General features: G+C 50.0%; 2 protein-coding genes across 3 annotated transcripts; both read left to right on the top strand.

Moving 5' to 3' along the window:
• Nucleotides 1-7,431: 7,431 nt before the first annotated feature.
• ORMDL3 (ORMDL sphingolipid biosynthesis regulator 3) lies at nucleotides 7,432-13,205 on the top strand. The gene is made up of 4 exons (XM_058560895.1): nucleotides 7,432-7,535; nucleotides 10,817-11,015; nucleotides 11,769-11,920; nucleotides 12,322-13,205. The coding sequence occupies exons 2-4, from the start codon at nucleotides 10,842-10,844 to the stop codon at nucleotides 12,455-12,457; spliced, it is 462 nt and encodes a 153-aa protein (XP_058416878.1). The 5' UTR covers nucleotides 7,432-7,535; nucleotides 10,817-10,841; the 3' UTR covers nucleotides 12,458-13,205.
• A 2,503-nt stretch (nucleotides 13,206-15,708) lies between these two features.
• On the top strand, nucleotides 15,709-26,919 carry GSDMB (gasdermin B). Of its 2 annotated transcripts, XM_058560891.1 has the most exons (11): nucleotides 15,709-15,817; nucleotides 17,083-17,334; nucleotides 20,476-20,647; nucleotides 22,298-22,469; nucleotides 23,068-23,152; nucleotides 23,498-23,536; nucleotides 24,534-24,560; nucleotides 25,236-25,396; nucleotides 25,520-25,658; nucleotides 26,050-26,120; nucleotides 26,563-26,919. In XM_058560891.1, exons 2-11 carry the CDS (start codon nucleotides 17,097-17,099, stop codon nucleotides 26,704-26,706), a joined length of 1,248 nt encoding a protein of 415 aa, XP_058416874.1. In that variant the 5' UTR covers nucleotides 15,709-15,817; nucleotides 17,083-17,096; the 3' UTR covers nucleotides 26,707-26,919. The 2 variants fall into 2 exon arrangements, with proteins under 2 accessions (XP_058416874.1, XP_058416875.1); XM_058560892.1 differs by lacking the exon at nucleotides 26,050-26,120 and having other exon boundaries at nucleotides 26,563-26,623.
• Nucleotides 26,920-27,623: the final 704 nt, after the last annotated feature.

Raw genomic sequence — 27,623 nt, 5'->3', positions numbered from 1 at the left:
AAACACAAATCCTTTTATACTAGGTTGAATAGAGAGAGGCAATTGTGGAAAAGTAACTAAAATATATGGGGAAAAAGTAACTAAAATATACAGGGAGGCTAGAGGAAGATAAGAATTATTTTAACAAGGGCAGTTTGTACAGAGTTCTTTCGGCTTTGACTTTCCGTTGAAGAATGTTTATTTTCTCCTGGTACCAGGAGGGCATCTTTCACACGAGAGTTTTTGTCTCCTGTTTTCTGGAAGAAAAGGGGAGATTAGAATGCCCTTCTTGCATCTGCTGTTTTTTAATATGCCAAGTGGCATATTTTTGGGATGGCATATTCTGCCACTCCTCAGTATCCATTCCTTACCTCCTAACCTGATAACACACACTGACTTGGGAGTAGCAATATGCTCAGTCCTTTATGATAGAGCTTGATTGGTCCTCTCAGTCTATCAGAAGTCCTGTTGCCCACTTTCCCAGCCTCCTTTGCAGCTGGGGGTGGCCCAGTTCTGATCAATGACATCTTAGCAGAAGTCTGCAGAAGGGGTTTCTGGGGCAGTCTTTGGGGCAGTCTGTACATCCTCTCTCCCTACAGCTTTCTCCCTGCTTTGAGCATGGAGGGTCAACTATAGCCATCTTGTGACCATGAGGCAACGAATCACAAAGGAAAGGTCAAGAGAATCACTGAACTGCTGGCCTGTATATCACTGAGCCACTCAACCAACACCAGCAATTGCCTACTTCCGGACTCATTATGTGAGAAAAATTAACCCCTGCTTCAGTGCTCCTCAACTTGGCTGCACATCGGAATATAGGAGGTTTTGAAAACTACTGATGTCTGGGTCCATCATGGAGATTCTGGTAAAATTGATCCAGCAGGTGTCTGGTGACGGGGAATTTTAAAATTTCCTTAGGTGATTCTACTGGCAACCTAAGGTCAGAATCATTCCTTTGCTTGGTTTTCTGTTGTATTCAGCTGAGAGCATTCTTGCCTGAGACACTGACTTTTCCAGGATATCAGGGAAGCCTTCACCAAAAAAAGACATTTGAGCTGGGTCTTTAAGGCTGAGTTCATCAGGTGGAGCAGCATAGTCTGTGCAAGAATAGGGGAACATGAGAAGCCTTGGCTTCTCCTAGACTGTAGAGTGGAGGGGGTGGTGTCAAAGCCCACGGTTACAGTGGAAGGGGACCAGATCTTTGTGGTCTTTATACCATGGAAGAATTGGGACTTGATTCAGTGGCTAATGGATTGAAGGGTTTTAAAATTAGCTTTGGTATTTGGATCACTTTGCTGGCTGTGTGGAGGATATATTGGTGGAAGAAAAACCATTACTGCGGCAGTCCCGGTGGGAGATGATAAGGGCCTGAGTGGAAGCCATGGTGCGGAACTGAAGGAGGGTGACTGGAGCGTTCCATTCTTTGCCATGGCCTGTGGGGCATGTGGGAAAACCCTTGGGTCAGGCCCAAGATCATCAGACATTTGTGCCACTGGGCATATCCTTCCCCAACCTCCTTGGGCCATTTGTTCTCTGGTCCTCAGTCTCTGAGATCCCTTCCAGCCTGATGTTCAATGTGTCTATGATGGTGGGGCAGGGAAGAAGCTAAGGTACAGCAGGGCCCTGGCTTCCAAGTTCAGGGCCCCAGAAAGTAGGCCCCTCAGGCGCCCACCCTGGGTGAGCTGAGTCACAGCTCCTGCCTTCAAAGGCAGTAATTCCATGCCCCAAAGATGTGACCTTGGCGGAAAGAAGCTCAGCAGGCCTCCAGGCCCCTGCCTCCCTGATGTTGGAAGCCCCCAGGTCCAGCCTGAATAGAGAGGGATAATCAAAAAAGGAGGAGGACTAGCTTCTTTTCCTATCATGGCAGCCAGGGACCCTCTAACACCAGTCTACTGGGCAGTTTGAGTGGGAGGGGCAGCAAAGGCTATTCTTGTTCCTTGTGGAAAATGGCAAAGGGTGTATATACCTCATGCTCCTATCCTTGGATGTACTCTCTCATTTGTTCAACACATACCTTCTGGTCCTCTTAGGCATTGGGGATGGAGAGAGAAGTAAAACATCCCCCAGACAATGGGGGAAGATGGCGTGTGCACAAATATGGCCACCTGATAGCCTTGGGGTGGGCTCTAGCTGAGGTGTCTGCTGGGGTCAGAGGGGCCCAGAGGACGAAGCAGTGGACTCTGCCTGGAGAGTCAGGGAATGCTTCACAGAGAGGGTGACAGGTGAACTAGGCCTTGAGGGATGAATAGGAGTCTACCAGATGGAAAAGGATAGGAGGAAAAGCATTGTAGGCTGAGACAACAGCAAGAAAGAAAAAGATGTGTTCTGAGAACGGTTAGGAGCTCAGTGCGGCTGAAGTCTGGGATGTGTGGGTCAGTCACATCCTTCAGCTGACATTTACTGAGAACCCACTATGTGCAGGAAATGCAAATATGACTAAGATGTGGAGCCAGCAGCCTCGCAGGGGAAGCAGATGGGTGACAGATAACTTAAATATAGCAACCTCAGTCTGGGATAGAAGACTTTACAAGGCACCTATGGGAACATGAGGGACACACAGGACAGGGGGGTGGCCAGGAATGGCTTTTGGGAGAAATGCCACTTCCTAGCTGTGTGACCTTGTGCAAAATATTTAAACTCTCTGTACTGCAGTTTTCTCATTGTAAAGTCGGGATAATAAAAACACCTACTTCACAGGGCTGTTTTAAAGATTAAAAGAGTTTATATACGTAAAGCCCTTAACACTAAATCATGTTGGCTGTGATTGTCGCTGAAGGAGGAGTTGGCGTTAGGCAGGGCAAGAAGGTGGTCTAGGGCAGTGGCCACCCAGAATTTCTAGAGAGGTGGGGTCTGCTGGGGTAGTAATACAATTGCAAGGGCACTAGGGGGTCTTTTCCTAAAGCTCCTGTTCTTATAGGCATCGCCCTTTTTATCTGTAATGTTTACAGTTTTCTGCTTTTCTTTATGGGGGAGCCAGATGTCAACTGTCCATATCAAAGAATATGCAGATTGAGAGGTTCCTAAAGAACAGCCCTGCTCTTGGTTCCCAGAGGGAGGTTCTAGTTCCCAGGCCTTGGCTCCGGCGTGGAGGCCCTGGCCGGCTCAGCCCTTTCCCTCTGCAGCGCAAAATAGCCAACCATAGGGCTGGGCAAGGGAAGGAGAGCCAGTGCCCTCTGCCAGTGCTGCCAGTCCCTGTGCTTCCTCCTTTCTTAGTGTTCTCACTCAGTGCCTCTTGGTCTGCTTAGCATCACTGCCCCTGCCCTGTCCCCTGCCCGCCCCCTCCCCCACCGCTGCCACCACATGCTTGGGGTGCCTCCTACCCAAACAAAAACACAACTGTGGATGAAATAAACAGCTCTTTTTTTCCTTGCACTTGCTCTGGGTGTGACCTCAACACCTCCCCTTCAGGAAGGAGGGAGGCAAGGTAGGGGGAACAGGAGGGTAGTAGGAGTGAATTTGAGGAGAGTGGGGGATAGGAGGAGTGGACGAGTGCCATTCTCTCTCCTAGGGGTCTGGCGAAGGGGCCATGTTTCTTGACACCCCACCTCCTCACCTCCCACCCCTGCCATCACCCTGGGAATATGGTCCCAGTTTATTACCCCTCCCGTCCAAGTTTGCTATCTTGGCCACACGGTGTATCTATGGCAAGCAGAGGCCACGCCACCCTGCCAGTTGGAAACACCCCAAGGCTGGGGAATGCATCTACCTCAGCAGACTAAGGCGCTCCCAGAGGGCAGGGAGAGCCTGTGAAGGCAGCTCACTCTGTTTTAAAAACACAAACACATTTCATAAAAAATTTAAAGCTATTTCACATTATACAAAGTTTGAAACTAGAGAATGAAAAAGATCACCCAAACCCCTCCATCCTAACAAAAGATCTGTTTTTATTTTGTTGAATTTCCACAGCCTAGTAAAGTAGATGCTCAAATATCATTCAACTATGGAATGGATTAATAAAAGGCAACACATATAGAGCACTTACTTGGTGCCAGGAATTGTTCTAAGTGCTTCATATTTATTGACCCATTTAATCTTTCACAACAACACGGGGTAGGCATTATTGTGATCATCACCATCTCCATTTAGAAATTAAGTAACTGAAGCACAGAGAGGTTCAGTGACTTGTCTAAGGTCACACAGCTGTGACCAGAGCAGGGATTTGAACCCTGGCAGTCTGGTGCCAGGATCTCACCAGTGTTGTTCTATTTTTTATCATAATCGTTAACGTTATTGCGTTAAAGGTTTATAAAAACTTTTTATTATGGACAATTTCAAACATAAAAAAGTAGAGAAAATAATATAAAGAATCTTATATCTCCATCTCCCAGTTTCAATAATTATGACCTCAATGGCTCATCTTGGTTTTTATTCCCTCATGTCCCTAACCCAGATTATTTTGAACCAAATCCAGTCATTGTATCAAACATCCACATACATTTTAGTATGTATCTTCAAAAGATGAGGATTTTTTTTTGTTTGCTTTATAATTTTATTTATTTATTTATTTTTTCCCCAAAGCCCCAGTAGATAGTTGTATGTCATAGCTGCACATCCTTCTAGTTGCTGTATGTGGGACGCGGCCTCAACATGGCCGGAGAAGCGGGGCGTCGGTGCACGCCCGGGATCCGAACCCGGGCCGCCAGCAGCGGAGCGCGCGCACCCAACCGCTAAGCCACAGGGCCGGCCCAGATGAGGATTTTTTATTACAAAAATTAACACAATACCATATCATGCCTTAAAATTTGTAACCCCTTAATATCATCAATTTGAATAGTCAGTATTCAAATTTCCCCAATAATTTAATAAAATCTTTTTTTTTTTTTGGTGAGGAAGATTGGCCCTGAGCTAACATCTGTTGCCAATCCTCCTCTTTTTGCTGAGGAAGATCCGTCCTGGGCTAACATCCATGCCGATCTTCCTCCACTTTGTATGTGGAATGCCGCCACAGCACGGCTTGATGAGTGGTGCTGTGGTCCATGCCCAGGATTTAAACCCGTGAACCCCGGGCCACCAAAGCGGAGCCTGTGAACTTAACCACCATGCCACTAGCCAGCCCCTGAAATCTTTTTTTTTTTTTTAAGTTGGTTTGCTTGAATTAGGATCCAAATACGGCTTTTGGTTGACATATTGCTTAATTTATTTTAATTTGTAAGTCTCTCCCTCTTCTTTTTTTCTTTTAATTTATTTGTTAAGGGAATTGGGTGTGTTTCCTAGCTTCCCTTCCTCTAGATTTTGCTGACTGCATCCCTGGGGAATGCTCACGCTATTTTTATTCCTGATCTTTTCATATAACCTAGCAAGCATTTTCCCATCCTGCCACATAGTTTTCACAACCATCTACTATAATGCTTCATACTATTCCATCCAGTGGATATACCATAATATTTTTCTTGGGCATTTAGGTTGCTTTTGGTTTTCCACTATTATAAATGATTCTAGGATGAACATCCTCATACATAGTATACGGGATATACTTCCTTAGAATACACTACCAGAAATGTAATCATGGCTCTGAAGCCTGAATGATTTTACAGCCTCTTGGCACATATTACCAACTCTTTGTCCAAGAGGCTGTGCATGCCCCAGCACCACAAGAGAGTGCTGACACGCATTCTGAACAGTACTTCGGCCTGTTCATGGCTGAAGGATGTTTGCTGAAGACATGGTAATTATGAGGGCAGAGAGCTGGAGAAGGAGACAGATGATGACAAGGACTCAGGCTAAATTAAGCAGAAAGTGATCCACAATTTACCACAAACCCACAGTGAGTCAGAACTCCGTTCATTCACATTGTGAAAAAAACTCGATAACAAAAGTTATTAATAGGGCAGGGAATGTCCAGTAATCTTTCCATTAGACTATGCATTAGTCAGAACCTTATTTGAGAGGTGGATCCAGTCTAGGTCATCGAACTTTGCAGAGGACCAGAGAGCTTGATCAACTTGATGCAGGATGGAAGAAACTCAGAGAAAAGTCAAAAGGGTCAACTAGGCTCACTTTGGAAAAAATAAAGACCTTTTTTGCTTCAGTGCTGGGGAGGTTTCTGTGGAAAGGACAACACTCAGTTGTTTGCTTATGTCTTCAGAAGTCTGACTATAAGCAGAGGGGACTCCAAGAACCAGGAGAAACTTCTGTAGGATGTAAGGCAGAACTTTTTCAGATTCTGGGGTGATTATTTAGGTCTTGGGCTGAGTACTCTTGGGCCATTGGCCCGGGAAATCTTCAAGAAGCTGCCTATTCTCCTGTTCTGAGTGGTTCAGATATCCACCTGCTTGATGCCCCACTAGGTACCTCCCGGGACTCCACTCCAGCTTTGTGCAAATTGTTTCCTGGCAGCCCCTTGAGGAGGGGTGGGTGAGGTCTGAGGAAAGCGCCCCCAGGTTCCCTGGGCCTGCATGCTTTCTATCCCCTCACTTTCATTTCAGGGTGTGTTTACAGCCAGGCAAGTTGGCACATCATGACACCATCTGATCCTGCTATTCCAGCCCTGCAATGCACAGAGTGGGCTTAAAAAGAAGCTGGGTGGGAGGAGTGGAAACTACCCAAACAGGGTCCTCTTGGTGACCCAGGAGACATCAAGAGCCATTTAGTTCAACTTCATGCTTTACATACATTCTTTTGAATTTGCACAACCTTGGAGGTAGGGTTTCACAGGTGTGGAATTCGAGATTAAGACAAGTTATTTGCCCAAGGTCACACAGCTGGTCAAGGAGTGCCTATGCTATGTCTACCTAGCTGTAAAATCTGTGTCCTTGCCTTCAGAGCATGCAGACCAGAGAGGTGCAGCCTCTCACCCAAAGCCACACAAGCTGACCTCGGACTAGAATTCAGGCTCCTAACTATTCATCAAGGAGTCTTTCCAAGACACGTGGCCTTTTCTGACATCTAATGTGAGGAGATCGAGGATGTGGCCTGGCCCAGGAGTAACTGAGAAGGAGTAGACAGACTCTGCACAAATGCTGCGCACAGGCAGAGTTCTCTGCCCTCCAGACTCTCATCCTAACCAACGTCGTGAAAAGCCCGCTTCCAGGAAGCCCCGGCAGGGCAAAGGGCTAGGATAGTTCGTTTCTGCAGGAGCCAATCTGCGGCGGCAGTGAAACGTAAAGGAAAAATTCTGATCTGGGGTCAGAATCTCTGGGTTCCGGGTCCAGGTTGAGACCCAGCGGGGAACAATGGCAAGTTACTTAAAACTGCGAGTTTTCCTCATCTGCCAAACTCGGCAATGGTAAACCACAGCTGAAGAGCGCGGACGCAAAAGCAGGAATTATTACGCGCCAAAGCAATACCATCTCATCTTAGTATCGCTTGCTATTGAAACGTCCGGTGGTGCGGCCCCAGCGAGGCCCCGGCTGGAGCAGGGGGAGAAAACTACAACTCCCAGGAGGCATCCGGCGGACCGGCGCCGGGCGGTGACGTCACGGGGCCCGGCGCGGGGCCCTGATTCGGCCAGAGCTGCCAGCCGGGTGGCTGCGCCGCGGGTTGTTACAGCTGCTAGAGAAGCAGCGGCCCCCGCCCCTGGGCATCTTTCCCGGGCCCTCGACCTGCGGCCCGGTACGGTGAGTCCAGACGGGCGGCCTCGGGGTGGCGGAACTGAGAGCCTCCTGGGGCGGGGCGGGGAAGGAGGTGGGGGCTGCTGAGGAGGCGCCCCGGGCTGGAGGGGACCGGAGCAGGGTGAGTGGAGGTGGAGGGGGTGCAGCCGAGGGGGTGCGTCAGCTGAAGGGATGCCCAAAGGGGAAAGTGGAGGCGGGAGGCCGGGGATGGGGCCTCGGGGAGGAGCGCTTGGGCGGGGGGTGGGGGGCGGGGAGCGGCTGGGCTTCGGGGATAAATGTTTGGCCGTCTCTACGGCTGGGTGAACGCGTGGAGGTGGGGGTGGGGCTCCGGACCGGGCCAGGCTCCGAGTGCGACGTCCCAGGCTGAGGAGCGGAGCGGGAGGCCCCCCTTCGGCTTGAGGTCCCACTCAGAAAACCCCAGCAATAGGGAGGGCTCTGCCTCTTCGCTTCACCCTCTCTCTCGGCTGGTAGGGGTTCGCCTCGGTACTCGCCGTCTTCCTATTCCCGCTGCTCTCCTAAGTCCGGAAGGCAGGTTTAGAGCTGAGAGGTGAGCGACTGTGGCCCTGCGGGTTTGGGAGTGGGCAGAATGAAGATGGCATTGTGACGTGCTGCCAGGGACTCCCTGTTGGGGTCCAGGTTACAGGCTTGAATGTTTTGTGCTGCTCATCCAGAAGGCAAAAGGTTTGCTGCTTAAAGGGCTGCCCTTATTTGGGGGAGAGAATAGGAAGCGCTCACCTGGCAACTGCCCTGAGGCGCTCTGTGGCCTTGGCTTAAGTGTCTGACAGACTGGCTGGGCAGGGCTATTTGCATGTGGAGCCAGGGGGGAAGGGAGAGAAGGGGTAGTAAATAGTTACCGGCAAGAAAGTAGTTAACAGAAGAGAGTTGCTGCAGGCTCTAGTTTGAGGCAGGTTATGAAACCACATTAGGGACTGGCACGGGCAGCCACCTGCCAGCTATGGCAGCAGAACTTTTCAGCCGCAGCTGCTGTAGACTTACTCTACCTCTGCCAGCTGCTTCTCTCCGTTTCCCCCCTTCTGGGCGAGGGGCAATTGGTTATTTTACTGATGGAAGTGATATGTACCCGTAGTCACACAAAAGTCTCAAGAGTGCTTCTTGGCTGCCAGTCTTTTTCTTAGTGTATTGATCTATTCTGTCTTTTTGGGGAGTCTCCTGGGATTTTTGCTCTCGGGGCAGCTAGTGTTCAGGCTTCAGGAAGAACCTTTCTCAGGTCCTAGGTCTAGGCCCCTCCTAGACTCATTGGGCTTCATTCGATGCCCCGTTTCAGCCAGAAAGGTATAGGATGATCTGGGATTCAGCAAGGCTCTTGGCACTCCTGGACAAAATACCAGGGAGGGCTAGAGGTCTCTACTCCTCCACCCCTGTAGGTCTAGGTTAGGGAGAAGTGGTGAGGGGCAACAGTTTCTGGTCAGGATGGGGAACACTTTCTCCTTAGACAGTAGTAAGTCCTTCAGAGCCCTCACTTCCTGGCCAGCTTCCCTTCCACACCCCCACTCCCTCACCCCAGGTGGAGGCTTTTGTGCAGTAGGTGTCCCAGGAGCTGTGTTAGGGTAACTGAAGCCCCAAGGCCCCGGGAAAGTAAACAACTGAGCCAGTCTCGGTTTTCTAGTTCCTTGGGTTTCTCTTAGGCCCAGTTATCCAGCCTAATGGGCTGAGCTGATGGGCCCCAGGAGCATCACTTTTTCTAGGATGCACCCTGGGCCCTCTCATGTATGTTTGCATGTTGGGAAGGTGTGTTGTGGGGTCACATTTCCCCGGAGGTCTCTAAGCTTGGAGCTGTCTGAGAAGAGGAAACTTGTTCCCATTATCCTGGAAGTAAGGGACTGATCGTTGAGAATTCTGGTTCCTACACAGGCTTGGCTGTGATCCTAGCCAGAGATAGATAGCAACTGAGTCTGGGGGGGTCTGGTTGCAGCAGGGTGCGGGAGGTGGCTGCCTGGGCACTTCTATGATACCCCCATCTGGGACCCCTTTCTGCTTCTCCAGGAAAGATGGAGCTGTTACCATGGTGATGACCTTAGGGTCTTTATCAGGCAGGGCCTTCCCTCAGCTAGGGAGGTGAGCTAATACAAAGGCACCATCTGTTCTCACCTCCTGCTGTTCACAGGGCCCTCAGGGATCTGGAGACAGCCAGGTCTGGACAAGGGGCTGCTCATTCCCCTCCTTACCTGCATCCAGGATTGCAGCTGGGTTGCATTGTTCCCTGGGCATCAAGGGCAGTCCTCCTAGTTCTTCCAGCTGCAGGGCTTCTGCCATTGGAGCTGGGCAGGGGAAGGCATGGTGCTAACTTACACCTGGAAACAGGTGCTGGGAAAAGAGGCCAAGGTGAGGATGGGTGGGGCAGAGAGGAAAGGAGGCAGGAGCGGCCACAGGTGTGGTTTTGTGTCCTTGGGAGGGGTATGTTGATGTGCGTTTCAGCTGCCCGTTGGAGCTGTAGATCGTGGCCACGTTCTCCATCCTTGCCTCTCCTCTAGTGGGGAAAAGGGCCCTGGTGGTTTGGCTGCAGAGTGAGTGGTATCACGAGGGTTAGCCTGAGCGGCTGCCAAATGGATAAAATGTCTGGATAGGTTGTTTTGTGTCACCAAGAAGGAGGCTTCCAGGTCTGGGCAAAGGTTGTTCCTAGTCTGTTGTTTTCTTCCCTCCCTCTTTCTACCCTGTCAGTCCTCTTGGGTCAGCGTTAGGGGAGACCTGGGACTGGAGAATTAGGAGAGATGGGTAGAAGCAATGATCCCCAAATGTTTCATCCACTGCTACCTGTTCTTGCAGGCCCCACCTCCTTTTATTCCTTATAATCGGGGGAGAAGGCTCAGGGGTAAGAGATGTCCCATTTCAGGCCCTTAGTGAGACAGTCCTGCAGGGGTTATGCTGGGTGATTCTTAGGAGACAAGCCTCTTCTCCTCTCCCTGGGCTTTGTGGGAAGACAGCCCTCATGGGAATGCTCTGGAGGGTGAGATTGGAGGATAGGCAGTGGTTTCTTTGCTCTGGGGCGGGATGCCTCTTCGTGGCCTATCCACCCAGGCAGTCCCAGTGGCTGGAGCGGCTGATTTGGTGATGTGTGGGGCAGCCTGGTGTTTCTCCCGACCCAGTAGTGGGAAATGAATAGAGTAAAGACCACATGGACTTTCTCTGGCCTCCTTGCTTGAGAATCAAACAGTAGACCTGCCTGGAGTTTTTGGGGAGAGCAGAGCCTCCCTCCCTGCGGGACCTGGAGGATGTGAGGGGGCAGGGAAAGTGGTGTGACCTGTCTCACCTGTGCTGGTTGTTTGCAGAGAGTGGCAGGAGAGGGGCAGCAGGATGAATGTGGGCACGGCGCACAGCGAGGTGAACCCCAACACGCGGGTGATGAACAGCCGCGGCATCTGGCTCTCCTACGTGCTGGCCATCGGGCTTCTCCACATTGTGCTACTCAGCATCCCCTTCGTGAGCGTCCCTGTCGTCTGGACTCTCACCAACCTCATCCACAACATGGTGAGGACCTGCCTGCTGCCCACCCAACCATGTAGGCTACTCTGCTGAGCAGAGCAGGGCTGAGGAGTAGGAGGAGCCCCCCCAAACATGGGCCAGATGTCAGGGTGACATACTGACAACAACTGTCACCAGAGCCCAGACCCAGCCCTCATCTCTCTGCCCCACTCTTCCTTCTGGGTTCCAGCCCTGTGCATTCCGATAAGAGGAAAAAATCTGTCCACATCCCTATAATGGGGTAGCTTATGGACCTGGGTGATGGGCCATTGAGAGGTGAAGTAAGGGCCCCAGAGAGTCCCCAGGACCCAGGCACCTAGCCTGGTGCAGGAATGCTCCCTTCCCAAGTTAGGATCTCACACACCTTCCACTCTTGCCCCCTCTGCTCCCTCACCACCTGCTTGCTACCTTGTACTCTTTTGGTGGGCAAGCAGGGGCCTAGTTCCTTCCCATCAGCTTGCCCCCTCCCAGCTGGCACAGGGAGGCTGTCACTGGGCTAGAGGGGCAGCATCTCCATGCCAGTTCTGCGGCTAACTCCTCCCCATGGTTCTCCTCATGCCAGGCCTGCCCTCTCACCCAGTGGGTCCCCTTATTCTCCTGCCAGGCTCCCAGCTGCTCCTTCTTGACCTCCAGCCCATATCCCCCTGCCCAGCAGAGGGAGGCTCCAGATCACCCGGAGTCCATTCTGACTGGAGTGGGAGAGCTGAGCTGGAGGGCCTTTTGCCTTTTGTGTCCTCTAACAAAGACCCCTCCCTCCAGGGCATGTACATCTTCCTGCACACGGTGAAGGGGACACCCTTTGAGACTCCGGACCAGGGCAAGGCGAGGTTGCTAACTCACTGGGAGCAGATGGACTATGGGGTCCAGTTCACAGCATCTCGGAAGTTCTTGACCATCACACCCATCGTGCTGTGAGTGCCTTGGTAGAAGAGGACACCCGCAGGCAGGCCAAGGCCTGGGGGACCCTGGGGACCTGCGAGGCTTAAACCTCTCCCCAGCTCTGTCTCTTGGCTTAGGAATGAACAGAGGAAAGGAAGTTGGAGTGTCCCTGGGTCTTGTGCTGGGCTCAGGCCTCCCTGGGCCTATCTTTCCTCAGTTGGGTCTTCCTTCCTGCCAGGGAGGTAGCCCACAGGCCTGGGGTAAAGCAAGGGGCCTCTTTAGCGAGGGAGATCTTGCCCCCCTACTTCTGTTCTGGGGGTCTTTCCCATGACTCCTCGGCTGTCAGGAATCTGCCTTTCCCCACCCAGGGAGTGAGGGAGGAAGGGGACCTCCAAACAGAGTCTTATAACTCTCCCCAACCTTCCCCACCCAGGTACTTCCTCACCAGCTTCTATACCAAGTATGACCAGATCCATTTCATCCTCAACACTCTGTCCTTGATGAGCGTGCTCATCCCCAAGCTGCCCCAGCTCCATGGAGTCCGGATTTTTGGAATCAATAAATACTGAGGGTGCAGCCCCTTGCCCTGCCCAGGATGGCAGGGGAGGGGTGGAAGCCTGTGCTGTGATGCTGAAGACAGAAGGAGCCTCTGGATACTGCCAGAGATGGAGGTTGAGCCTCTGGGCCCTAGTCTCCCCACTCACGTCCCCCAGTAGCCGACCTGAAGTAGCTTGTAATGGGGTTGGGGCAGGCCCCCCCCAGGGCTCTGACCCTTTCTGATTTTTTGATCTTTTCCTTTTGCCTTTTGGATAGAGACTCCATGGGGGTGGTCATGGAATGGGCTGGGCTCTGAGGCTGAACACAGACCTGTGAGGTTAGACAGGAGGCCAGGGAAACCCCCTGTTCACTTGCTCATCCTATTGCTAAAGCACTTTAACCTCTGTGAGGGGAGCACAGGGAATGGTACAGCTTCTAGATTGTTTCACTTTAATTCTTAAGTCTTTAGGATGACACTCAGTGTGTGCTCGTATGTATGAAAGCAAATGCGTGACGGTGCCTCGTCCTTCTGGGTAGAGAACCGTCTAATCCAAGTCTCATGCTTTCGGCAGCTTCCCTATGACCCACCCTGGGTACTAGGTGGGAGTGGGGAGAGTAAGGAGAGGGATGGTGGGGCTGAGTGTGGATGGCCTGGTCTCAGAGGTGAGGGGCCAGGGCTGCTGCCATCCTGGCCCTAGTGGAGGTGGGAAGGAAGTGAGGGGAGGGGTGAGGATGGTGAGTTGAGACTTAGAAGAAGGGTCTGCATGGCAGCAGAGATCGGTGGGAGGGAGGGAGGGAGGGAGGGTCGGGAGAGAACCTAGACCCAATCTCATCCTTTGGGAAGTGGTCAGGGATGAGGGCAGGCTTGGAGAGTTAATTTACCCACAGCATGGTGGTGGTAATAGGAAGGGAGGCTGCTGTGGGTTTGAAGCTCCTGGGTTGGTGTGAGTGGGTGGAGATGGGTGGAAGAGGCCTGTGAGTCATCATAAGCACAGGTTCAATTTGACACTGCCTTTGGTGTGAGGAACGTGGGGAAACTGGGACAGAAATGATGAATGGTGGGGCCCTTCTGCGGCCCTTCACCTTGTAATCTTGTGCAGAATGGCACTGGGGCAAGGCCTCTCGTGTGGCATGCACATGTGGGGCTATGAGGCCACCCCCAAACAGGGTCGGTGCGCTGTAGAGTGCTACATGGTCCCTGCTCCAGCAGCGCAGTAGAAAGTAAGGAGTGGCCTGTAGGTGCCGTCTCCTCCGCCTGAGGAGAAGAGAGTTGGGGCAGGAGCCTGAGCATGGGCTGCAGAGGAGCCGCCTTCTCCCCTCCGCAATCTGACTAGGGTCTGTGTTACTTTTGAAAAGGTGTGGGTGCCTGTGCCCCGTCTCAGGGCCCTGAGGGAGGAGGGGAGGTCATTGGCCCTGTTTTCTGCCTCCTGGTCACCCCAACCCCCACCCCATTATGTATCATAGGGAACTTTCACCTCAAAATCTTTCTAAGCAAAGTGTGAATAGGATTTTTACTCCCTTTGTACAGTATTCTGAGAAACACAAATAAAGGACAATGTTCCTATTTCTCCTGAGTCTGGCTTCTGCTTCCTGGAGGTTCCTGGGGGAGGGGGCGGGGTGTGGACAGCGCTCCTGCTGAGGGCAGTGTGGGAGCATCAGTTCGACCCTCTGCCTGGATGGTGGGAGGGACCCTGGGATGCTGCTGTTCCTGCTGCCCCAGCAGAGTGAGTCCAGGGTCTGGGAGGGAACTGGCAGAGGCAGCAGCAGCCCAGAGAGTAGGATTCTGCTCTGTGACTTTGCCTGGCTGTTCCTCTGACAGAATTTCCACCTCTGGGCTACACAGGCTGGCTGAGTCAGGCTGGGTTGGCGGAGGGACAGCTTGTGCCGTGGCCAAGGAGGGGGTCGGTCCAGCAAAGGCTTCATAAATGAAGCTGGAGTCCTGAGGGGCCCAGTGCCATCCTCTGAACGCCTCCCCTGTTCTCACTTCTCTTCCCCCAGTGTTCCTTCCCTGGGAGGGCTGCCTTTTCTCCTGGCCTTTCTGTCTTCAGAGGAATCTTCATGCTTCCTCCTCCTGCCATAAGTATGAGTGGGAGGGGAAGAGATCACCCTCCAGGAGTTATTTAGGCTCCCATGGCCAGGAAAGGCAGTTTTTTAGTGAAGGAACTCTTATCTCCCAGGTTCCCGGCCTTTCAGCTTGTTCTGTGCAATATCATCGGCTATTCTGGGACAGGTACAAAGTGCAGAGTAGAAGGGAGGAGCTGCCCCCCCGGCAGCCTGGGCTCCTCTCTGGCCCTGGTCCTGCATCACAATGTCCTTGGTGTCAGGAAGAGTGCAGGATCTTTGCCCAAGTCCACCCCCCACCCTCTGCCTGCACCTGAGGCCCACACCGCGTTGGGAAGAGAAATCAGCCACCTGCGATCAGTCCTGGAGGTGGGGGCGCCCTGGGAGCTTCCTGGACCTGCAAGAATGCAGTCAGGGTGAGGGGCTGAGGCCATCAACAACAATCTGGGCTCAAATACCAGCTCTGCCTCTTACTGGCCTTGTGGCCTCGTGACCTTACTTCTCAGAGCTTCAGTTTCTTCCTCTGTTGTATAAGAGGTTAGGGCTGTTATGAGGATTAGCTCAATGCCTGGCATGTGGCAAATACTTAACACATGGTAGCCATATTAATATTATTACTATTGTTACCACCACCATCATCATCTCAAGTGTTCTTTCAGAACTGAGGGAGGCAGGGGCCAGGAGACAGGGTGGTTATCTCTGAGGACTGAGGGGTGGGGCCAGAGGCCTCTCCCTGGAGGTGGAGGTGAGTGATGAAGACAGGTGGGGGCATCTCCCTGAGTGGGCTATGAGGGCACATTTGGAGAGAGAGGCTTGAGTCCTTACTGGCCCAGCCTGTTCCCTACAGGTGTTAGCTGCTGTTGCTCTCTCAGTCTTCAGTGTTGCCCACCCTAGCATGGCATTTGGGTAGCTGGTTCTGACTAGGTCACTCTCCTCATGTCCCTGGCACAGTCACAGCCATTGCCTGTTGGCACTTGGTTGGTACCCACCCATATTCTATTTCTCTATTCCAAACCCACTGGATTGCACAGCCCAGTATGCCTCCTTCTACACCATTCCCTGGCCCAAACTCACCTAGAATGTGTGTGTGTGTGTGTGTGTACGTACATATATATATATATATACCACCTGCTCCCCTAGTCCAAGAGGAGAGCCTTATCTGCTTCCGGCGCAGCCATAATGTAGCTTATCTAAAGGCCTGAGAGGTGTGGCACCTAGCCCTACCCAGCTTTCCAATTCCTTTCAGTTCTCTTATTATAGCTTCCTGAGACACAGCGGCCAGGAACTGTGCAGAGATCTTACAGAAGGGATTCTCACAACCTCCATTTCGGGTAAGCAGCTGAGGATAGAGAGGAGGTGGGTGGTCCCTGAGATGGGCCTGTGAGCCCTGGGCACTGCCTTTTCAGACACCCAGAAGAATTCCTAGGTTGGGAGTGAGCTGAGAGTTGGCTGCCATGATGGGGGCAGGGACAGAGAAGGGAGCACGGGTGAGTAGGTGCCTGGGCCGCCAGAAGGGTCTTAGGGGAAGGTGGTCAGAGGTAGGATGGAGAAGTGAAGGAGCCCAGGAAGCTTGTGAGGGGAGGCCTGACCCCATGAGGGAAGCAAAGGAACTTGAAGAAAGGGAAAGAGATCTCAAAAGGAAAGAGTTGCAGAGTGACTGATGAAACAGGAGAGAGTAAGAAGGATTTGAAGGTAAAAGAGCCTAAAGGGTCCAATGTGGGGACAAAGAGCTGCTGCTGAATAGAAACAGAGAAGCAGTAGCTATGTCAGATTGGACTGGTGATAGGCCTGTGGAGGGTCCCGCAGGGCAGGGGAGATAGAGAGGTACCGGGGCCAAGTGTAGATGAGAGGGTGAAAGAGAGAGTGGGTGGGGGGAGATGCCCCAGGTGGGGTTTTGAGATTCATTTTATTTTACCAAGTGTAAGGGGACCTTTCAGAAGGTGACCAAAAACTGAGGAGACAGGACCTGGGGGTAGGGAGCTGTTTATGGTGCCCAGCTCCAAGCTACTCTTGCTCTCCATCCTTTCTCTCTTGTTTCCTTCTAAGGCCAACTTACCACCATCTCACTGGGAAATGGTTGGTAGGGGCACCCATCCAACTGCCTTGCAGAATACAGCAAGGGAGGGACTCAGAGCCAAGGGAAGAAATAATCAGTTGGGGTTGGTAATGTGAGGTCTGGCAGCCATGCCCCTCATCCCTTCCTGGATCCTCTGTTCATCAACACTGGTGAGAGTCTACCCGGGGGATGGTGGGCCTGCCTTCCTACACCTCAGGCCCCTCCGAGCAAGGGGGAAACTCTGCTGTGGGAGATGCAGGAAACAGATCTCGCTTTCTGTTTGAGGCAATCATTGCTCCATCTTTCCTCCAGAAGGGTTCCATGAGGGGCAGAGGGGAGTACACCATTTGTGATGGTCACCCTTCCTTAGTGTGTAGTGACCACCTCACCTTCTAGAAAGAGGGAAGGCAAGTAACTTCAGGTCCTAGTTGTCCTAGAAACTTTGGCTCTTCCTTGAGCCCAGGCTGCCAGAGGTAGAAGATTTAAAAACCTGAACCAATATCCCCCTCCCCCAAACTGAAATCGGCTTCCTTCTCCCAGCTGGTCCAGGTACAATGCCCAGCGTATTTGAGAAAATCACAAGAGTTGTGGTCCAAGAGATGGATCCTAGAGGGGATATGATTGCTGTCAGAAGCCTTGTCGATGCTAACAGATTTCACTGCTTCTATCTGGTGTTGGAGAGGAGAAATTTCTTGGGATGCCGGTACTACAAGACAGACCTCACCCTGAAGGACATACTGGAGACAGAGAAGGGTGAAGGGCAGTTTGATGAGCTGGATTCTGGGTTCCAAGGTCAGTATGAGGTAGGTGAGAGATGGCCAGGCAGGAGACTTTGCCCACTCCTACTCTATCCCACTCTCAACTCCCCACTGCCATCAACCAAGTCAGCCAGTCAACAAAGAAACTGTGGAATTTGTATATACACATCCACACACCTCCAACAGAAGAGCTGAATGGGGAGAAGGGAATAGGAAGTGGAAATTTATTATTTTTTTTATTTTTATTTTTTGTGAGGAAGATCATCCCTGAGCTAACATCCGTGCTAATCCTCCTCTTTTTGCTGAGGAAGACCGGCTCTGAGCTAACATCTATTGCCAATCCTCCTCCTTTTTTTTTTCCCCCAAAGCTCCAGTAGATAGTTGTATGTCATAGTTGCACATCCTTCTAGTTGCTGTATGTGGGACGCGGCCTCAGCATGGCCGGAGAAGCAGTGCATGGGTGAGCGCCCGGGATCTGAACCCAGGCTGCCAGCACTGCTTAGCGCAGTGCTAAGCCACAGGGCCGGCCCTGGAAATTTATTTTTATTGTAAACTATTCGTAAACAGTCTTCCTTTCCCATTTTTTCTCTTTGTAAACAATTTGTTTTTAAATTAGCTGAGGTCTTCTCATGTGTTTATAAGTTTATCATTTCAATGGATAAATAAATGGAGGCAGTTTGCTTAGTGGTTAAGAAAGGACACAAGCTTTAGAGCTGGGGGGGTCTGGTTTCTAAGCCTGACTCTGCCACTTACCAGGTGGGTGACCTCTGGACAAGTTGCTTTATCTCTCTAAGTTTGTTTCTTCATCTCTCAACTCAAGAAGATTGTTGCAAGAATCGAATGAGATTAGTTACATAAATCATTTATCACAGTGCCTGCACAGGAGACTCAATCAAAGTTCACCGCAATCATTCTGCTGGTGGCGGTTATTATTATTATCCCTTAAAGTTCTCTGGAAATCATGACTGAATGGGAAGTTGCTGGCGAGCAGAACTCCCTAAGGGCTTGAAGGGATTTGTAGAGGAGTCTATTCCATCCCCCTGCCTCCAAGCTCAGCTATTCCTGCGGTTTCTTGGGTTTCAGAAGGCCCAGGGTAAGTATTGTTGAACCCTTACTTGGAGACTTACTTCAGTGTTTCGTGCCTCATGGTGAGGAGTTTTACAGCTCAGACATCTCTGCTATAGCCCATTTGGGTCTCACCAAGAGAAGGAAAAGAATTCTAACGATACCACTGTACAGTTTTAGAGCACCTGCCATGTGCCAGGCACTGCTGTTCTGTGACCCCAAGAAGGGCCCAGATTACTTGGAGGTGGTCGGCCTTTCCACAAGTGGAGTTTGATTAAGCAAGCAAGGGGTTTTAGGAAAATTTCAGATTAGCATTTTTCAAAGACTCCGAGTCAGTGCTCTAAAAAGCAACTTGCCAAGAGCCAACTTACTAAAAGCTAATTCTCAAAAAATCAGTTTGTCAAATGACCAGTTCACTAAAAACAGAAAAAAACTTTAAACCTGGACTGGGATGTTTTGCCATGATCATATTACTCCCCAGGGGCAGGGGCAAAGTGTAAGTATGGAAAAAAAATTTGACTAAGTCAGTTAACTTCCTTTAAGGGACAGTCTGTCTGTTTGCATAAAAAATTCAGAGGCAGAGGTGAAAACCAACTTAAAAAAAAAAAATCCTTAAGAATGAAGTGAATTGGTAATTTGAATTGGTTTTCAGCAACTTGGCCTGCCCCCATTTCAAATGGATTATTTATTTTTTAACTATATCGTGCTGATAGTGTGGTTAAAGTGTGAATAGGTTTTTTTGTTTTGTTTTTTTAATTAACTAAAGTCCATATTTCATTCAAATTATCTTAGTTTTACCTACTGTCCTTTTTCTGTTCCAGGATCCCATCCAGGATACCATGTTACCTTTAGTCATCATATCTCCTTAGGCTCCTCTTGGCTGTGACAATTTCTCAGACTTTCCTTGTTTTTGATGACCTTGACAGTTTTAAGGACTATTGGTCAGGCTTATTGCAGGATGCCTCTCTACTGGAATTCGTCTGATGCTTTTTTCTCATGGTTAGACTGAGGTAATGGGTATGGGGGAGGAAGACCACAGAGGTAAAGTGCCATTCTCATCACATGGTATCAAGGGTACAGACTGTCAACATGACTTATCACTGTTGATGTTAACCTTGGTCACCAGGCTGAGGTAGTTTTTGTCAGGTTTCTCCACTGTAAAGTTACTGCCCACCCCCACCCCCCATACTGTACTCTTTGTGTGCTAGGTTTGACTTTTCTTTTCTCTCTGATAAAGCACACACAAAATTTACATTGCTCAAGAAACAAATGGGCCCTGAGACCTTAGTGTCACACATACAGGACTGACTTCAGGCACTATTTCTAGTTCTGTCATGTTCCACCCGTTCCAAAATGCATTTTTCTCTGGAAATCCAGCCCTGCCCCCAAAACCTAGCAGTTGAAGCTCTCCCTCCTTTGTAGGTCACACCTGGGAGGTCTGAGAGAAAGGCACTCAGCCTGGCAGCATCTCCACAAGCTCCACTAACTCCAGGGCAGCAGCTGACTCAGAATCAAGGCCCTTATGACAGCACCTCATCAGCCTGGGCAGAGTCCACACAGACGTGGGCAACTTCCTAGGGTTACCTCACTTTATACCTGCATGGTTCATACAAACACAGAGGCTGAACGCTGCTTAATTTTTATTTCCCAATGGGCAAGGGTTCCTAATTCTTTAGCTTTACTTTTGTTTCATTTCAGCCTCTCAAATAGTTAAATAGGACTAGCTCACATTTATTGAGCATTTAGTGTACATGCCAGGTACTTTGTTAAGTGCTTAACTGCATTATTTTATTTAATTTCCTCAAGCACAGGCAGTAGGTACTATTAATATTCTCCTTCTATAGATAAGGAAACAGATTCAAAGAGGTTAAGTGACTTGTCCAAGGTCAATGGTGAGAAGGTGGCAGAGTGTGCTCAAACCTGGGATTGTGTGACCTCACGATGACTCCTGGTGAGAAGAGCATTTTCTGGAGAGCCACAGCTGCAGGACTTCCTCAGAAGGGAAGGGGATCGTGGAGGGGACCCCAGGATAGGGCTGCTCCAGGGAGGATTTTCTGGAGAAAAATCTTTTGGGTCAGCCTCAGTATGACCTTTACCCTTCTCCTTCTAGGTCAAAAGGCTGAGTTCCAAGTTACAGACATGGTAGACTCAAAGGGAATGTTGACAGTGAAATTACCCAAAGAAATAACAATTGCAGGGGCCTTCCAGGGCTCTCAGGAGCAGAGAATCGAGATATTGGCGACTCAGATATCCCCACAATATCTGGATTCCCTTGAGAACAGGTGAGGCTGGAGGTGGGCAGCAGTGGGGAGGCAGAGAGGGAGAAAGCCCATTTTGGGCACCAAGGGCATCTGAGGGGGGGCACCCTGGCTGGTGCAGCCTCTCACTCCCTACTCCCAGCATTCCCCCGACCCACTCCTTTACTCAAGCATGCCTTCCTCTTCTCCACCTTCAGGAAGCCTTCTCATTCTTCCAGGATCAGCCTCCAGGAAACCTTCTTCTGATACCTCCAATTCACTCACATCCCTGCTACCCTCCGGGGTGACTGATTACTCTGGATTGGACCAAAACCTGCTGGTTTCAAGAGGCCATTCTCCTCTGTTCTTCTATACTGAGTTGCCCAAATCTGTATTTTGTGCTTGTTTCACTCTGCCTTGTGGCAAGCCAGTGATTTCCATGTTCCTCTCCCTCACTGGACTAGGAACAACTTGTGACCGGGGACTGACTTTATTAACCTCTCTATATTTGTCCCTAGCACACAGTAGGTGCTCAGTAGGAGAGCTGAGGTGAAGCACAATGAAATCAAAACACCCCTGTAGAACACTTCCTGCACAGAAAGTGCCACCACCCCACTCCACTGGGGTGGTACCAATCAAGTGCCACAGAGGTTCTGATAGCTGAGGTCCTGGTGCTTCCAAGGGACTTAGAGGGACATCACCAGCCTTCCCCCTCAGCGATCATTTTGTTGTTGGTGTTGGTGTTCCTTCCCTAGCTGGAGTTGTCGGAAAGCGTGGTTGGAGCAGCTCAGGGGAAGGGGCCCTACCATTCTCCTGGTCTAGCGCTCCCTGAGTGGGGTGGCTGCCTTTTGTTTTTCCTTTTTAATTAAAAGTTGAAAGGCTTACAGTGAAATTTTACTGGTCCTTGGAACTACCCTTCCCCACCACAGTATTACTGGGTAGGGGCCTTTGGAGTTTTTCTAGAATGCCTGTCGTTTCTAGGGTGAGGCTATGTGGTATGTATATATAGAGTTGGGGGGAGGATGACTGGATGGGTACAGGAAGCTCAGCAGAGGCAAGGATGTAGGCCTTCCTTGAGGGTCTTTTGGTTGTAAATACCAGAAGCTCCATCAGGCTGTTTTTAGTCACAAAATGAATTTTCTTATGGAATCAGAGATACCTCCTGGAACCCAAGGGTGGACAATGCAGCCAGGCCCCAGGTACAGGCGAGGAGCTGGAGCCCCTTCTCAGACAACAGGCTACTCTGGGCTGGGCAGATGCCTATCTCAGTGCCATGAGAAGGGCACACGCTTTGGACTCACATAGACCAGGGTTTGAATCCCAGCTCTATACTTATTAGCTGTGTGACCTTGGACCATTTACCACCTGTCTCTAAGCCTCAATTTCCTCATATGAAAAATGGATGCAATTCTGCCTATATCATAGTGTTGTGAGGAGGGTTAAACGAAATGACATGTGAAGTATCTCACAGTGTTCGCACACTCTAGTCTTCAAAAAATGCTAGTGAGTTCCCCTCCCACTTTGCACTCCCTTGCCCCCAGCGCGTCAAGTTAACTGACAGGGATGCTGTGTTCCTTGGTTTTCTAGCCTCAGAGGCACTTAATCTCAAATAGGAACTAGCTGATGGAGAGGAAACCTCACTGGGAGGTGGGGCCCTTGAGATCCTGAACTCTCATCCCCCCTCACTCCCTCCAGGAAGCTGAAGAGAAAACTACCTGCTTTTTTCCGATCAATCCAGACAAAGAGAAAAGACCTCTATCTGGTGACAGAAACTGTGGAGACAACAAAGAAGGAAACCCTGGAAAGTAAATGGCAGTGTACATTATGGAGCAAGATAAATTTTGGCAGTTTCAAATTGGAACACAAGGTTTGGATCCTGGGAGGCAGGGACTGTGGAGAGCCAGCCTTGGCCCGCCCACTGCAGGTCAGGGGGATGCCAGCCCAGACTCTAGGCTCTTCAGCTCTTCCTCCAGACCTCCCTGAGCAGCCCTGCCTGCTCCTTGGCCTTCTTATGACCTCTCTTCTTGCCCCAAGAAAGTGTGTGTGGCATCGCTAAGTCCCTCCCCTGTCACTCGCTGTGATATCCTGTTTTCATTTGCTTCAAAAGGCTTCCCACAGTTCATAATTACACGAGGGTTTTTTGCTTATTCATTGTCTGCCTCCCTTTCTAGGAGGCAGGAGGGCAGGAGCCACAGTGCCTGGAACAAAACAGATCCTCAATAAACATTTGTTGAATGAACAGTGGAAACAACATGAGTTTTAGGGTCAGATGTGGGTTCAAATTTCAGCTCTATTACTGTTTTTAGCTGTGAAACTGGCTCACCTACTGACCCTCTCTGAGCCTCAGTTCTCTCATCTGAAAAATGAGGATAAAAATCTCTACCTCCCAGGACTGTTTGGGAGATCAGGTAAGATAACTACATAAAGCACCTAGGGATCAATCAACGTGAGCTCCTTTTTCCTAGCACCAAAGGGCAGTGACCATCCCCCCGAAGTGCGTCCTGGGCTATCGAATAAAGCAGCTCGTCTTCCCCAACACGGAAAGGATGAGTAAGCAAGGCCTGGTGGGAGTGGGGGCTGATTCAGCCAGGCTCTGTGTCAGCCTGGAGGGCTCCTGGTGAGCTTGACGGTCAGGGAAGTTCCAAGGAAGAGGGAGGGTTTAGGACTGGGAGGAAGGCCTGAGGTTTCTTGCTCAGACACCACAGACCCAGGATTTGCCCCATCATGACACTAATCCTTCCCTAGAGGTGTTAACTACCATCTCTTTCCCAGTATTTTCTTTTTTGGTGGGGGGCAGAGCATGAGGATTGAGGAAAGACTAGAAAGAAGAACTTACAGAGAGAGAACTGGTCTTTCTGATAACTGGTCTCTCTCTCTTTTTTTGCACTGGTTTAGATATTTGTTTCTTGGGCGAAACAAAATCCTTTCCAGAAGGTGAGTGAGCTTCTGGGCCTCCTGTTCATCATTCCAGAATGGGCAAGGATAGTATTTTTAAAAAGAGTATAACAAACGGCCTGGAATTATAAAGTTATTAGAGCTAAGAATGTAATAGGATGTACCCAGGGTGGGAACCGTGGTAAGGGCAGGAGAAAAATCTGCCTGTTGGAGAAGCAGGTGGGATTGCATGTTGGCCTAGGATTTCTAGGCTCTGACAACTTTGACTTGCTTTGTGTGAGGCAGTGTGCTGGATCCCAGGGTCACAGCCTTTACTGAAGGCTTATTGGCCTAGGAAGCACAACTGAATTGCCTGGCCAGTTCTCACATGATAGCACTGGCTGTGAAAGGAGCACTGGACTGGGAGTCAAATGGTCTCAGGGTCTAGTCCTGGCTCTGGCAATCACTAGCTCTATAGCCTCCTGAGCCATGGTTATCCTGACTTTAAAATGAATGGGTTAGATTACAAGATCCCTGTGATTCTGAATGTGGCTTCCTCTGGAATTTCAGAGTTTTTCCTTGAATCTCAGAAGGATTGTACTGCCTAAAAGGCCTTGGGAAGGAGTAGAGAGAGGTCTAGATATGGTAGAAAATTTGAGAAACTCCTGGAAGTTGTAGAAGTTGCAGGTTCAGTCCTGGCAAGGTCTTGCTAGCTCAAAAGAGTGAATCTCTGTCATTCTAACGTGCCATAACAGAGGAGACAGGAGATAGATTTCAATCCCTAATTTGACCCAAATTTGCTGAGTGACTGAGGGCATATTGCACCCTCTCTGGGCCTCTGTTTCTTCTTCAATCATCTAGATATAATCCTATGGCTGCCTATCTCCCAGGATGTGGGAAGGGTCATTTACACACAATGATGAGGATGTAGGCTCCCTGGCATGGGCAGTGAGGGCTCAGAGTCCAAGAATGAAAACTTCCACCGCTGGGAAGAGAATGTCCACAGGGGGCTGGAGGTGACCTGAAGACTCTGAGATTATTCTTCCTCTCTTTGCAGAGAAAGATGGTGGTTCATCTTGCTTAGGTAAGTATGGGAGCCAGCTGTGTTCAGGGTGGCTGCACCCACTCACCCTTGAGCCCTCTGGCCTCAAGGACTGCAGCTCAGGTGGGGTAGCTGAGTATGTGTGTGTGTTGGGGGGTGGCTCGGGGGAGAAGGGTGGGACAGTGCCCAAGCAGGTTTCAAGTTCAGTCTCTGGCAAGTTTAGTCTGGAGGTTGCATGTGTCTCCTCTAAACACAGTGGTTCTCATTGGTTGCACATAGACATCACCTGGAGGAACTTTAAAACTAGTGAGCCTGAGTCCCGCCGCTAGAAATTCTGATTTAATTGATCTGAGGGTGTGGCCTGGGCTTCAAGATTTTTAATCACTCCTCAGGTGATTCTCATGCACAGTCAAGGTTGAGAACCACTGTTCTAACTTGCTGTAAATCCTCACTACTCCTAGTGTGGTCCAAAGAATTTGGGGTTGGTACAAGACTAGGGGTGATCTGGGGAGATGGAAGTGGGGTCAGCAGGAGGCAATGATGGTGGGAATCTGAGAAGAAGGATGCTTCATTTTAATAGGAAAAGATTAGAAGAAGGGAAGATACAGAAAGGTGGTCTCCAGAAGAAAGACTAGACGAAGAACGGAGTCTAGAGGGGTCTTGGAAATGGAGCTTGCTGGGCTGAGTAGGTTGGGCTCTTAATTGCTTCCTTTACAGGGAAGTCCTTGAATTTGGAGGATTTCAGAAACATGAAGGAGAAGGTGCAGGACATGGTGATAGGCCTCCAGGATCTGACTGAGGAGGAGCGAAAAGATGTGCTAAGCTGCCTCACTGAGTGCCTCAGCAAGGATGGGCAGCTGCAGGATCTAGAGCAAAGAGTAAGAGGCCCAAGAAAGAACTGGGCAGAGAGAGGGAGGAGCCAGTGGGGAGGGAAGTTGACACGCTAAAGACAATCTGCTATAGTGGGAGTGGTGCTCATCTCCCCCATCTCCTGGCCCTAGGTGTCTGAGGTCCTGATCTCTGGTGAGCTACAGATGGAGGGCCCAGCAGGTCCTCTCATAAGTAGCCTTTTTAACGATGCTGGGATCTTGGTACAGGCGCGCATAGAAGCCATTCTGGATGTCCTGGATGCCTTGATGGGTGAGGAGGGGTCTGGATGTATGCTGGTTTGGAGAAAACGCTGAGCAGAGGGGTGTGTGAGGAATCAAATCTTGGGAGGAAGGGGGTACACATTGCCCTTTACATTTTGTGAGGGAAAGGCTTTCACATTTCAGAAACTAGCCATCTTCCCCAGGTCAGGGATTGAGGGATTGCCTCCTCTTCCCCCTTGGCACAGTCTGTGACCTCCTGCAGGTTAAGAGGAAAGCAGGAACCATATAGCAGGAGCCCATTTGGAATAACTCCCATCTAGCACTGCCAGGGTCTCTCCAGAACCTCCTTCTGATGCTTGTCCTGAATCTGATCAGACACTGAAGCCCTGTCCCACCATGTGCCTCTCTTCTCTGCCAACCACCCTCTTTTTTGCCCCCAGAGCTGTCTGAGGAGCAGCAGCTTGTGGCTGAGGCCCTAGGGAAGGGGACTCTGACCCTGTTGAAGGGCCAGGTAAGACAGCCTGGGCTGAGGGACCCTGACCCTGGCTCTCAAGGGACCCAAAAGTCCCAGTGTACAGACTCTTCCTACTTCACAGTTCTCTGTCAGCTCATGTTTATTCAGCTGGCTTGTGGCAATCCCCTGGACATACAGTTTCCAGGACAATTGGGATGGGCTTTTTACGTTCTGTTGCTTGCCTATGGGCAAGAGAGGGGGATGGAAGACTGTTAGTCCCAGGTTGGCAGCTGGCACCATCTTGAGTGACAACATTGATTAGCAGTGCCTGTCACTATGTTGAGAAAGTATGAGGCCCTCCAGCCTCCGCAGGAAAGAGTGCCATGATGGATTACTACATCTGCCATGGGCTCACAAATAAGGAATGCGGCCAAGTATTTGCCATTTCTAATATATTTCCTTGTTCCTAGCGTTTACATTCTGGTGTGTTTCCTTCCAGGTTGAGTCTATCCTGGAGCAGAACCCCGGTGAGCAGCCCCATGAGGTGGGCTGTGACCCTGAGGCACGGATTCTCTGTGCTCTCTATGTTGTTGTTTCTATCCTGCTGCAGCTGAGTGAGAAGCCTACCTCTGTGTCTTCCTAACTGTATGTTAGCTCTTTAACCATTCTCCCCACTAGCCTCTGGCTGCTCCCCTTCCCAGTCTGTCTTCACCCTGCCTACCCGCCTCATCACCAGAATGTCTTTAAAACAAACAGCTGGCTATTCTTTGATAAATCCTATTCCCTACTTGATAATGTCCAAAAATCAGCCTGGATTGTATGCTTGGCCTTCTGATTAAAAGTGGCAGATTGATCATATTAATTTCCTCTCTTTCTTGAAACCTCGCTAAATGACAGTAAAGCAGTCGAAAAGATATAAACCCCCAAGGATAAAGAGAATGAGGCAGCAGATAAGAGATTTCAACACATCTTTGGAAACTAGAAAGCAATTAAAGGAGTGCAAGCCAGGAGTTGTGGGACTGAGGGGTGCAGAGGAGTGCAGGGGGACACTGCTGTTTTTTTCATCATAAAGTTCTATTTTAGTTTTAAAATTTAGTTCTAAAAGTTCCTTTTAGTTCCATTTAATATTTTTTAAGACGATGTAATTAAAAGTAAAAGAAATATATGCTTGTTGTAAAGCATTTCAAATATTTCTCAAAGTCGAAGGTAAAGGTACTCTGAGACCTCCCTTTCTCCCTCTAATATAACCACTGTTAACATTTTGGGATATGTTAACATTTTCCCTCTGCAGCAGCTTTTAAAATGGTAATTTAAACATGAATCTAGGATGATATAACATAAATTTGTTTTGTATCTTTTGATCTAGAGTTATTTTTTTCTTTTAAATTTGTAAAACTATTATATGCAACAGGAATTCTCATAAGTGCTGTTGGAGTGTATATTTGTCAACCACTTTGGAAAATTGTTTGACAGTATCTCCTAAAGCTAAATATATGCCTGTGACCCAGCAACTCCATTTCCTGGGCATACACCTGAGAGAAACGAGTGCATGTATTCACC

The sequence above is a fragment of the Diceros bicornis genome, chromosome 18 (genome assembly GCF_020826845.1).
Source record: "Diceros bicornis minor isolate mBicDic1 chromosome 18, mDicBic1.mat.cur, whole genome shotgun sequence".
NCBI lineage: Eukaryota > Metazoa > Chordata > Mammalia > Perissodactyla > Rhinocerotidae > Diceros > Diceros bicornis.
The sequence above is the reverse complement of the archived record's forward strand: the minus strand, read 5'-3'. Positions and strand labels throughout refer to the sequence as shown.